Here is a 13,528-nt window from a genome sequence, read left to right on the forward strand (position 1 = left end):
CCACAATCAAGCTGTGGAACTTGTTGCCAAGGGATGTTGTGAAGGTCAAATGTATAACGGGGTCCAAAAAAAGAATTAGCTAAGTTCATGGAGGATAGATACCATCTTGGCTAACAGCCATTGATGAGGGGGACACAACCTTTGTTACTGGTCTCCCTAAACCTCAGACTGCCAGAAGCTGGGACTGGATGACAGGGGATAGATTACTTGATAATTGCCCTGTTCTGTTCATTCCCTCTGAACCACCTAGCTTTGTCAACTGTCAGAAGACAGATTACTTGGCTAGATGGACCATTCGGTCTGACCCAGAATGGTCGTTCTTATGTTCTTAAGTGGGTGGAGTCCTTTCTTTTGTGGTCTATAAATGTATCAGATAATCTTAACCTGTAGCTTTGATTCAGGCTAAAAAGTGATTCATATATTAAACCCTACAAAACATTACTTTTCATTTTCTGCAATGTATCATACACCAAGACTAATAATCTTGTATGATATACAGAGGCTTTTGGTTCCTGTAATTTCAGGTCTTTTGGAAATATTAAGAAATAAATATACAATATTTCCCGGTGATCTAAATATTTCTTTAAATATTAAAGAGCAAAATACAACTCTAGATAACTTTTAAAGCCAGATAGCGTTGTCACAGATTGTCCCCAAAGCACTTATTCTTTATCATTTATTTAAGGGAGGCAGTGCTGTCTAGTGGATAGAGTGATGGACTGGGACTTAGGAGACCTGAGCTCTATTACCAGCACAGCCACTGACCTGCTGGGTGACCTTTGGCAAGTCACTTCACTTCCTGAGCCTCAGTTTCCCGCTTCTGTAGGATAAGAAAGCTTACCTTTTTTGTGTAGCACTTTGAAATCTACCAATGAAATACGTTATATAAGAGCTAGGTATTATTATTAGTACCATCATTTTGCATGGCCCTTTCCAGACAGAAAACACTTTATGAAATTTTGGCCCCATTGAGTTCAATAAGCCAGGATTTCAACTCACAGTCCATGCTCCAAACACTTTACAATATAAGGCCCTGATCCTCCACTTATGAACATCTGCAATTTTACACCTGTAAGTGGAATGAGGCTGAATTCATTGAGACTATGCCTAGGCCTACACAGACCCCGATTCAGGAAAGCACCCTGATTAATGGTGTACTTAAACACATGTTTAAGTGGTGTTCTGAATTGGGGCCAAAACAAACTCGGGAGAAAGGGAAGGCCAGGGCTATGATGATAAGATAATGTGCTTGTTTTGGTTAGTTATGTATGCTTCTTGGTGAAGGTATTTTTAAAAACTAATTTCAGTGAGTTCTTTCTTAAAAATAAGTGTCACAAATTCAATTACAAAAATATTTTAAGTTTATTTCCAAATAACAACAACAAACAGGTTACTCACACCAGTGCTCTTTACTTGTTTGCCAAATATATCGGGACCGTACTTTTACCCTTGATCATGAATTGCCTAAGGCAAATGTTTTGAGTACAGATACTGCAGAATTTCAAAAGGTTATTACACCTGGTCATATTAACCAAGAAAATCACAGTAACAAGACCATAATATTAGAAATAACTTATAGTCCCCTAAGGATCCAGCTGTCTCCTGGATGTCATTTGTCACATCATCTCAAGGCAATAAATAGTGAAATATTAAAATTTTCTGTTTAAAATGAAAATTCAATCTGATCCATGAATAGAACCGTGGAAATAAGTTATCATTACAGTAGGTGAAATCTCATGTCTGCATCAATGTCATTTTGACAAAAGCTTTCACCTTACTTTTTTTTTTTTTTTTTTTGGCTGTCTGTGCATGAGTGAAAGTAAAAGACTGTTTATAATGAGTAAAATTTATTTCTGTGGAAAAAGTCTGTGTCTTTATGGAAGCTGAATACATTTATACATGGAAATATTGAAATTTGACCCAGGTTAATTTTCTGGAAAAGTGGCATCTTAAAGGACTGAGGTTGGTTTGGATGAGCATTTGAATGTTAGTACTAGTGAAAGGTGCCAGAATGATAGCAGGGTACTGAAGTCCTGTATCCATGATCTGCCAGTGGAAAAATATTGAGGCTATTAAAAAGGATGCCAATTGTGATGGTTGTTTTCGTAATATGATTACAAACTGTCAGTAACAATACTGAGTCCACCAACTCATTTAACTACGTAAGAATGGCCATACTGGGTCAGACCACAGGTCCTTCTAGCCCAGTATCCTGTCTTCCAACAGTAGCAAATGCCAGAATGGGACTGAACAGAACAGGTGATCAAGTGATCCACCCCTGTTGCCCATTCCCAGCTTCTGGCAAACAGAGGCTAGGGACACCATCCCTGCCCATCCTGGCTCATAGCCACTGATGGACCTTTCCTCCATGAATTTATCCAGTTTTTTTTTTAACCCTGTTATAGTCTTGGCATTGAATCCTGATACAGTCTGTGTAAATCCCACTCACCTTCCTCATCCATGTACTTCCACTGAAGTCAATGGCACTATTTGTATGGGTAAGTCAACAGGATTTGGTCAATAAGGTAATGACCATAGGTCTGTAATGACATATAGCTAGACTCAAACCAGTGACATACCAAAGAAAGGTTCCTACCCATTACCAATTCCCTGGATTATCTAGTCCTACTTCCCCTAATACCTCCTTCTATTTAATTCCTAAATGAAACATACACACAGGTCTCAGATATGGGTTTGCAGTGGGCATTCTCCTAACTAGTGTACATATTTTTCCCAGCTCTCTGCTTGCCCTGCCTGTTAACTTAGATTTTTATACATTGAGGGTTCTGGCCTAGAATTTCAGTACAAAAGTATTCAACGTTCACTTGATTGAGAGACCTGCTTGGTATGTCTACACTGCAGCTGAGAGAATGCCTCCCAGCCAAGATAAACAAATACATGCTAACTCAGCTTGAGCTAGCATGCTAAAAATAACAGCGTGGATATTGCAGTAAGGGTGGCAGCTTGGGCTAGTTACCTGAGCTTGCATCCAGGGGGTCAGCCAGGCTTGGATGTGGGTGGCTAGTTCACGCCGCAATGTTCATACTCCTATTTTTAGCATACTAGCTGGAGGTAAGCTAATGTGTTGCTTCCTATCTGAGCTGGGAGGCACACTCCCAGCAACAGCATAGACATATCCTCTGAGAAGTACTTATTGTGGTCATGGCGTCATGTAATTAACTAAGAAATCATTTAAAATTTAACAGCAGATCTATTTTAAATTAAAAGTAGCTGGAGAGTTGCCATACTATCAGATTTCAGGCCTCCCATAGCTTATTTTACTTATAAATAGCTGTTAATTAAAAGATAATTTTCAAAGTATTGATTTTTTCAACCTAAAACAATAGATTGATGTACCTTATTATTTTTCCATCTTCTCATCTGTCCCTGGGCATAACAGAATGATTAAAAGATAGGGCAGCTGTCAAAGCCTGGAAGCCTAATTTTGGAACACTTGGTCAAACAGTGGGCCAAGTTTTGCTTTCACTTACACCAATGCAACTTGGCTATGTTTCAGCAGAGTTATACAGAGGCAACAGAACAGAGTCTGAGAGCCAACTGAATGCACATTTGAATTGTAGGGAGAGCTGACTGGAATTTTTCTCCTGATTTTTGTCCAAATTTAGACAAAAATGGAGGGAGGGGGGAGTTATCAACTTTGTTCAAAACAATTTGTCATGTTTTTGTCAAACCAGTATTTTGTTTTCAGTTTAAGGTTTTCTGATTAAAAACTCATTTATCTCATGAAAACAGGTATATTTGAATGAACGTTTCCACTGCGTTGAAAAGCTATTTTCTGTTAAAACAAAAAACTGACAGACTTTTTTTTTTCCAAACCAGCTCTAATTATAGTGTGCAGTTTCTAAAATGCTACCAAAATCCATAAACTGTTATGCAGGTGACTTCACATAAATTTAGACACATTTGATTACACTTTGATCCTGCACTCTTTTCATTCACAGGTCACACAATTTGAAGTCAATGGATATTTTTTGTATGACTGGACTGAAAAATTGGTGAACCCACTGGACTATGGAGGCATGATACATGCGAAAGCAGGTTTGAACAGGATCTGTATGAAGCTCTGGGACCCTGCATTTTTAGTAATATTTTAATTGTAGACAGACTAAAAAATAAAAATTCAAATCTGCTGTCCTGGGATTTCTGGATTTTTGTTTGTGTTAAGTGTACTATAGAAATTAGGCCCCCACAACACTACAGAGCCTCAATTGCTCTGATATTCTTTCCTTTTGTGAGATTAATCCAGTCCCATAAGCTACTTTTATACATAGTCCTTTGTGGTGTAGTTGACATATGCTCTTTCCTTCCCAGCAAGTAGAAATGTTCTCTGTCATAGGGTTCTTTGTTAGCAGTTCTGAAGCAAAAGCACCAGGTGCTCAGTTTCCTTAGACTATATGATATTGTTTTATCTTAAGCTCCCATAATACATGAAATTAGAATTTTGAAACTTTAGGACTATGGCTTTCAGTCATTACTTTCTCTAGATTCATTCTTTTTCGTTTTTCTTTTAATTTTTGTGCTTTTGATATAATTCTCTTTCCAAAAAAGATCTGGGAACAAATAATCTAATTCTCCCCAGTCGTGCACCTAGTGGAGTCAATTACATCTGTATAAAGGGGTATAAAACGTTACCAAACCTGAACGGGAGCACATTATAGTTGCTTTAATTTCAGAAGATGCAAGATAGTGGTTAACTAGGTCCTAAATCTTGTGTATGCCAGAATAAATTATAGTAGTGACATGTACTATCGGCCAAAAGGCATGAGATAACCCCATATGCTGAAAGCCTCAGGGACGACCTATTGATACATGAGTGTCCCCCTTTTCACCTCAGCCCCTCAAAAAGAGCTGGTTTAAAAATCTATTTGTAGCCTTTCATGCAGCACTATCAAGAAGAGATTTTTATATAAAGAAGAGATTCTTTCCTACTTCTCCCAAAATGCAGTCAATCCTGAGTCTTACTTTGAGCAGTCCTAAAACAGAGGACAGAGGAAAGCCCTTCTATTTGTTCTGATTCAAGATCATAAATCCTGGGAAGAAAAGCAAATGTTCTGACTTAGTCTGTCAAATAAAAGCAATGGTGTTGGCAACAATTTTACATATGACTGATAACAGAGAGAGAGAGAGAAAAAAACTAATTTGAGAAAATGATAGTCGGGATCCAAAATTTCACTGACATGTTAGTGTACATTAACAAACTTTAATATTTCTTTTAACATGACATTCTACCTAGCCAGAGGTAAGTCCCAGGAAAGAAGGGAAAAAGCAACTCCGAGATCCTATTATAATCAAAGGAAAGTGACAGCCAAATTATGGTTAGTGAGACTGCAACATATCAACAGCTTTATCACACTAGAGGCACATTTTGACATAATAATGAATGGCTGAGAAACAGTCACTTTTATCTAGGTCAGAAGAAGAGATCACAAAATGATGCAGAGGGTGCAAAAATCTGTGTGGGTGTGGGGGGGGAGGGGCAGAAAGAAAAAGGGGAGAACATCAGCAAGATGTTAATATTAAACATCAGCAAGAGGATTGCAATCTGTAGAGAAAAACTCATTACATCTTGACATTGCCTAACGCTTGTCACCCAAATCTATGGTAATTACTCTACTGTTATATTTCAATATAATAGCACAAAACTCTGATTCCAGCTCCTACAAACAAAACTAAGCACATTTCATGACAACTTCATTTGTAACGGGGGGAAAAAAAACCCAAAACATTTGGTAAAGGAAGCAGATGTCTCCGACATAATCTATAGTTTGATTTACACATCTACAGACATTTACAGTATGTGTGCATTTCAAAAGAACGCTGAGTAAGATAAATTAGGAGACTTTCAACATTGTCTTTTTTTTTTTTTAAAGAACATTGTGAAAAGAAAAAAAAAATATGGCTCAAGGAACAACCACAAGAGCAGCATGACAAAGATATTACCAAAAGCAAATATTCACCCAACAAAGGGTGTTTATTTCCCAATCAATGTGGCATTTCAGTGCAGATTTAAAGAAATGAGGATCATATCTTAAAATAATCAGATGTTGGAAAAAAATTACTGAGATTGTCATCCAAGCTTGGAGTAGGTGAGAGAAACCTCTTTGAAGTGACTCAACACAAAGAGCAACCTTGACCAGCCATAAAATGTTGCTGGCAGATCCAATATACAGAAAAGCTAATAATCTCTCGATGAAACACAGGTCTGGAGATTTATTTGGGCTCTAATCACTACATTCCCACCTGATCCAGATATTAATATATTACCACTGAAGATGACGACATCAAATGTTTGCATTGACAGGAACTCCTACACCTTTGCCACTGGATTAAGTGAGAGTTATGCACAGTGGTCAGTTAAAAAGAGAAGAGACTCCATAATGTGTTACAACAAATGAAGAAACATGGAGGAGTCTTATTGAGAAAGAGGAAGTTCCTTCAGCTTCTCTTAGCCAAGAGGAGCTGCACAGAGCAGTAGCATCAGTAGCAAGGGCATTAGCAGCTTTGAAAATCCAGGGGCAGTTTAGTATGGTGGAACAATGTCGGAGTTTCACAGGATCCTTTAGGAACCTCCCAGCTAATATTTAACTGATAGATTTATGGGGTTTTGTGGATTTCTTGTGATGGTTCCCCTCTCCCCCCATCCCCAAAGTTCATTTAGTGCTCACAGAAGGTGCCAGATTGATGGAACTGGAGACTGAAGTCTTCTCTTTATCTACAGAATGGTTACAGCAAGAACACATTCTCATAAAACCCTACCAAAGTGCCTCAGTTCTGACGTGGAGGAACCATATCACATGTCATTCAGTTGCTATGTCTCGTCAGTCCTTGGCCTGTCTGCTGAGACGGCTAATAAGGAGCCAGATTTTCCAGTACGCCAACACAAGTGATGAACAACAGATTTAGACCCCAGTTTTACTGAGTGTATGGCTACTTTGCACCATTGGAGTAGCAAGTGGCCAGAACATACCTGCAAATCTGATCCCAAGGGCACTGCCATTACGAACTGGGCTGAGACCACCAACTCATTTCATGTAGGTTACTAAACAGTCTTCAGATGGTAACTACTTTAGGCAACTACCCACTTGAGCTGGAGTCAAATTGTTCACCTGGAAGTGCAAGGCTCCATAGTTTATTACCAATCCCTTGACCTATCCATTCCCCAGCTGGCAGATTTGTAAAGGTTCACACAGCTTTATTTTAAAGGCAGCAAAAGTAGTTATAAGTTTTTGTTTTTTTAAAATCCAGCTAGAACAAATATCTGTTTTTTTTTAAATAAATCTTTCTGCATGTAACAGACTGTACACACATTTTACAAGAATAAACAAACTTCTCTAATTCTTATTCACACAATGAGGAGTTGGGGATCATTAGTGCAAACTACTGCTGACCTGCAGCACTTAAACTGTAAACTTTGGGTATCCTAAGCGGTCCATCAAGGTACAGCAGATGTCCTCAACCAGTCTAACTTCTTCAATAGGCATATTTTGTTCCCAGGCATGAATACTAGTTGGTGATATTTCACCTTCATAAGGAAGGTAGAAAAGATTGGTGGAGGTGGCAAACAATATTTGGTTTAAGCTAGCAGGAGACAGAGGAATACCAAGGAAAGCATAAATTGCTTCAGCTGTCTTCTGAGGAGAGCTCACAATATCTTCAAACTTGACCAGCTGATAATTTGCCTGCAGCAGATCCCCGTTTACTCGCAGCGCTGCTGCTGTGTTTGCTAGCCACAAATGGGACAGCACAGAAACTGCATTTGACCTAGAATCCAAGAGTTCTTCCCTCAGTGATTCATATTCAAAGGCATAGCCTGAATTTAAACCACACTTCTCTTTCCCGCCTTCCACTTTAAACAGCATAGCTAAGTGCTGTGGAACATTTTTCAAAGAGTAAAGGCTTGGTTTACTTTTATACAACATTGAGTAGATCCATGCCCGAGGGTCCCTTACTACATACAGTGCCCTCATTGAGGGACCTATGATTTCTTGAAAGAAAGGAAGCTTTAATGTCCAGCTCCCACTACTTAAACTAAGCACAGGACGTGCATTTGGATAATAGGCAAGGTGTCTCCTCAGTTCCCTAATGTATTCAGCATCTTTGTCTAATCTTCCTCTTGTTGTGCTTCTTTGTTCTGACAGAGACTCTTTCTTTCTGGATCTTCTCTTTTTATCCTTACTTAAGGGAGGATGCTGAGCTAATTTACTTCTGCTGGCTTCATGTAAATGAATATTTTGTAAATGAAGTTTTGTATCTTGGACTAGGGATTGGAGCCAGCCTCGGAGTAGACGGAAACGGCCACTTTGGATATCAGATGCCTTCCATTCACATGCATCTACGAATGAGTCCATTTCAAATTCAGTTTCAGGGATATCAAGGTAAGTTGTAGGGATCCTGATGTATATGAAATCACTGCTGTTAAGAAAAAGTTGCTTTAAAATGTCTGCCCCGGAACTGGGAAGTGAGGTAATTACAACATCTGGCAAAACAACAGGGTTTCCTTCTAACTGTTTGGCTGTATTGCCTGTATCGGGGTCTACATTTATGATGTCACTGCTCCATTTTGCACAAATAGGCTGAGTGCAAGTGCTCCATACATCCACCAGTTCAATGAACCACAGTGTGATAACCAGTATTAGTATCCAGCGCAACAGTTTGCTGAAGGAAATGTAAAACCGCCACTGAAAAGCCAGTATTACCAAACTAATGCCTAAAACTAATCCTGCTATTATATTTATTTTGAATCCAAATGGGAAAATTGCTCTGTTATTTGTTATCTGCTCTCGTACAGCTTCAGTGCCTAGACCAAATTTGATAACTTTGTTTTGATCAGCTACCTTGGCAAAGCCACCAAATCCCAAATAATTGAACCTTGTCCTCAGACTGTGATATTCAGTCACAATGGAGACAATATTTTCACTGTTGTTGACGTTTAGAAAAATTTGAACTCCATATTTGGAATCATCTATGAATCTGCAGTTAGAAACATTAACATATGGTCCATAGAACACATATGCGATTCTTGTTACAGTGGTTTTCATAGGAAAGGTGACGTTTATGAACTGAGTCCACCGCTTTTTGAACTCTGCTGCTTGCTCTGCCTCTTGTATCCTGGCAACAGGACTACTCCCATGATGATCAAACCAAAACATCTTGTAGTGAGCATCCCACACATCCATCATGGCTCCACTATATTTGTTCATAAACTTATAGGGTATATATTTAAAATCAATGTCAAGATTATGAAAGAAGGCACTGACAGAGCTGAGGGGAGAGTCTTTCTCCTTCTCAATATGGTCTACTACTAGCAATGTCTGAGCATTTAGGAGTAGCAAAGTACGATACACGCTTTTCAGTTTCATTGCAGAAGAGTAGGCAGATGCTGCCTCACCACTCACAAACATCATCTCCCCATACTGAGAGGCTGTTATAATCTCCCCAGCTGAGTCTCCAACCTCATCACCAATCCACTTAAGCCACTGTGCACACTCCCCAAGTTGTCCCTCCCAAGGTTGATTACACTGACTTGTAGGAGATGGAGCAAACACCAATACATTATTCAAGTGGCTGAACTTGGGTCCATACAGGGCCTCAGATACAAACACCTGTCCATTGGGGGCAAAAGTAAAGGAGTTCTGATCTGGATGTTCATGCCCTGGATTAAAACTCCTCCACCCATCAATCCAGGAATATGGCTGAAAGTGAACTATGTCATAGACTGCACGGCCACCAAGCTTTCCAGATTTAAAAGACACAAAGGTGTTGGTCTGAGTATTTGGCAACCCAGCCCCATAAGTAACAACCCCCCAGTTAGGAAACACATGCATCTTAGCAGTGCCATAGTGAGGGGGAGGTTGGGGAGTTAGTTCTGCAGCATACCAGATGTATTCAGTGTGAAGTGTGCTCCACCTTTGTGCAGTGGATGGCACCATTGGGCCATCCTTGGGCCTGTGCTTTCTAATCTGTTGTGCCAGCCAATTGCCAGCTCCATTCTTCATTACAAATTTATCCAGGAAAACCAACTGGCTTTCAGGGCCATAAAACCAGTTATAATTAGAATCTGCTATGCCCACAGTCCTCCGATAACCTGGTAACAATGTGGAATAATAAAACCAAAAGTGCATTTTCAGCCAATTGTTTTCTAGGTTATTAATACCAAAATGGCGCTGGGCCAGGAAAACATATTGGGTTACTGACTTAGCTGTGTAACTGCCATAAGCTACTCCTTCATCCAAAGAGCCATCTACAATGTGATTGAGCAGAAACATGGTTTTTTCCATCACATCAACCACAGCATGTTTCCAAATATTTGTCTGAGACTTTTTGTCCACCCCAGTAACCAGGGCGCCTGTGAGCAGTGCTAGCATATTAGTGGCTTGGTGGTTATGGAGAAGTTGCTTTCCCCATGAGCGGACTTTTGAATATTCATACATTTCCTCACTCACAACCCATATCTTCTTTAGATATTTTTGTCTTCTGATGTTATCCAGTGAGCTATATAAGAAGTCAAAAGCAGTGGCAAAACCTGTTAAGGAGTGGCCAAGAGGCACTTCATCTCCTGGAGCATTCTCAACCAGCCAGTCTTTGTAGCCAGCCATTCTGTCCATGTATTCTAGAACAAAATCAAAGGCAGCTTTATCTTCCGGGCATAGCAAACAATAAAAAGCTAAGGGAGGCAGATTGTTACCATAAATCTCATTCCACTTTGCAGCAAAATCAGCATGCTTGGGTGGAGGTAGGTAGTATGATGGGTTGGACAGCATAACCGTTACTGCACCTCTGATAGCTCTGAACAGATGTAAGTGGCTTGTATGAGACTTTTGCCTCAGTGCTTGGATATCTTCAGCATCAAAATATAAGCTTGGATGAAGAACAGCTTTTTTCAGCTTCTCGTCAGCACTGAAATCTTGCAGTTTCTGTTTCTCATACTGATCCATATTTTCTGTGAAAGTCACCCAGTCAGAGTAATTGCTCACAGAGTCTTCAAAAGTGGAGAGAGCAAACATTGCTAACCCTAGGAATAAAATATGTACTGTAAACATAAGAGCCATGATCCATTAGACAGTTCCTTCCCTTCAAGCAAACATCTTTACAAAACACAGTGTTCAGATGTTAAATGTTGATCCAGCTAATATAACAGTGTGCATTTAAGGCATTTCTGCTTAAAAAGAAAAGAATAAGATAGACTCGCTGCTCAGCCTATTTGCAATCTGAAGTACAGTACGGAAAACAAAACAAAGGATTTCTGAAAAGTTGAACCACAGGTGCCTTGTCTGTCTGTCCTTTGCACAGCTACAATGGTAAAGCATAACACATAAAACTAAAGGGAAGGTAAAGTCGCTACATTTTTCATGTGAAACACAGTCTGATTACACAACTCAAGGGACTAAAAAACGTAGTATCTTTTTTGCTGAAAAGCAAAAGACCCCAAAACTTGAATTTAAAATAACTGAATTCACACAAAAATCTTTCCCTCTCACACTCTGATAAAATGCCATTCCCAGAGTAGGAAAAAACTGCACTGATGATGAAATCATAACAGCTATTCAGAACAATGTTTTGTTTTTGCTGAAGTAGAAATGCTCAGTACTTTCTACAATAGACTCAGATGTTAAATGTACTCTCCTTAGCCTTCCTGTTCTCTCATTTGTATACAAAATTTTCTTCTTCATAGGCTTGAGAGGGTGAAAATGGGGGAGGAAAAGAACAAAATTTCTCCATTAGCCTCTCTCTCTCTCTGGAAAAATATACAACATTTCTAATTCCTGTTCATGTCTATTTGTGGAAGGTTTGTTTGGATGAATACTCATAAAATACACAATATGCTCTCATGTCATTTTCTATTTATCTTCATTTCATCTTCAACTAGTGAAATCCACCCTATGTCTCAATGGTTCTGATGATTCTACTCTTCCCATCATGAAGTAAAAGTAAAACACTTGGACGGGGCACAAAGCCAGTGTTTTTCCACCAAAAGAGCTGTTTCCGTTTTCTGTTGGCTTTGCATATTTGATCCTTTCTGTGGAAACAAAAAAAAAAAAAAAAAGTTCTCTGATGTAGTATAGATCTAAAAATATATTCTACAAATATTTAAAATGCATCACAAAGAATTTCCAGGTTCTCATCTACAGTAAATGCTAAGGCTATAAAGGAGCAATAAAAGAACAAGCTTGTCAAAGTCTGCTCACTAAATTAGCTTCAGGATCAAAGCAGAATTAACTCATTACCCGAGTTTCTATTTTATTTTTACTTTTTCCAAGTTGTCTGAAACTGCAAGGCCTGAGAAATTATTTTATCTTTTTACATTAGCAGAGTTCACGTGAACTAATGCAATTGTAATACTCCATTAGAAAGAAAGAACAGGCTTCCCTTCCAAACAATCGTTCCAGTATGTGTCTGTATATTCTCCTTATCACTTAAAAAAAGTCAAGATATTAACATTTTCCCAAGTTTCTCAACCCTTTATTTTTACAGAACCTAAATCATACAAGCACATATACTAGATGCCCTGCTTCTAAGGGTGAAGCCTGTTTTTCCTAGGGCTCTTCTCCTTAAGGGAACATATATCAAAAGTTGGTTATTACTCCATGTGCACTGTATACTCCTTACCAGTGCGGCCACATAGTGTATATTTGACTGAAGCCATCAGAGGGCGCTATGAACCAATTAGTGCACAGCAGAATTTCTCCTTTTGCTTATGTTTGGTTTGGACAACTTAACAAGTTTCGGTTGCAAACTGTACATATGTTAAACGCATCAGGGATAGTCTCAGCGGACCTCTCACGCTACTTCTGCGACCAAATCCTCCCCAGCTCTCCTCTTTTTGCACTTATGCAGGTTTTAAAATACAAGGCCATCAGCTTACCTTACCAGTCTCTCTCGTCAGTCTCCCGCTCCATGCGGACAGAGCACCGGGGCTTGGGGCAGAAGAGCGGAGAAAAGTGCTGAAAAGAAAACAGCAGGCTGCAGCGTCGTCCTCCCGGGCGCCCTCGGCTCTTCTCCGTGTGCTTTGCTCTGAGATCTCAACTTCAGACAGGACCGCGTGAACTTCAGCTACTTGTCAGACAGCTCGGCCGCGCAACGGGGCCAGGGGGCCCGCCCCCTTCACCAACGCGGGGACTGACTTCTGGGGGTGGTTCATAAAGATCCACAAGTGCCGGCAGATCGCGCTCTCCAATAGTTTCAAACTGCTCCCCAGAGCGAGCAAGCGGACCGGGGCAGCCGGCGCTATAAAATAATCGCCGGACGCGGGGAGAGAGGGCGGGGGTCCGGTAGGGAGAAAGCACAGCAATACTCCCCAGAAGAGTTAGCTACCCCTGCGGCGGGCTGCAATGCCCTTTTGCCTGGGGGAGCGGCTCTAGCTACTGCTGCTGCTGCGGGCGAGCCCGCGGCTGTCTCCAGAGCGGAGCCTCCTCGCCTGCCTCCCAAGCCGCTGGGCACGGCCGCCTCTGCGCCTCGCTGTGCAGCCCAGCCGCCGGGGCTGGGAGTGGAGAGGCAGCTGCGGAGAGGA

The 13,528-nt window shown here is 40.3% G+C and overlaps 1 protein-coding gene across 2 annotated transcripts; it reads right to left on the reverse strand.

The window, feature by feature from the left end:
* Positions 1 to 1,338: 1,338 nt before the first annotated feature.
* DSEL (dermatan sulfate epimerase like) lies at positions 1,339 to 13,527 on the reverse strand. Of its 2 annotated transcripts, none has more exons than XM_084621493.1 (2): positions 12,889 to 13,527; positions 1,339 to 12,037 (listed from the first exon to the last, which is right to left on the reverse strand). In XM_084621493.1, the coding sequence occupies exon 2, from the start codon at positions 11,067 to 11,069 to the stop codon at positions 7,419 to 7,421; it is 3,651 nt and encodes a 1,216-aa protein (XP_084477619.1). In that variant the 5' UTR covers positions 11,070 to 12,037; positions 12,889 to 13,527; the 3' UTR covers positions 1,339 to 7,418. The 2 variants fall into 2 exon arrangements, with proteins under 2 accessions (XP_084477619.1, XP_084477618.1); XM_084621492.1 differs by having other exon boundaries at positions 12,884 to 13,527.
* Between the last annotated feature and the right edge of the window lies 1 nt (position 13,528).

This window comes from Lepidochelys olivacea, assembly GCF_965140295.1.
Source record: "Lepidochelys olivacea isolate rLepOli2 genome assembly, chromosome: 2".
Classification (NCBI taxonomy): Eukaryota; Metazoa; Chordata; order Testudines; family Cheloniidae; genus Lepidochelys; species Lepidochelys olivacea.

Excerpts from the sequence above, each read along its gene's own strand:
- DSEL (XM_084621493.1), bottom strand. The coding sequence starts at position 11,069 with ATGGCTCTTATGTTTACAGTACATATTTTATTCCTAGGGTTAGCAATG.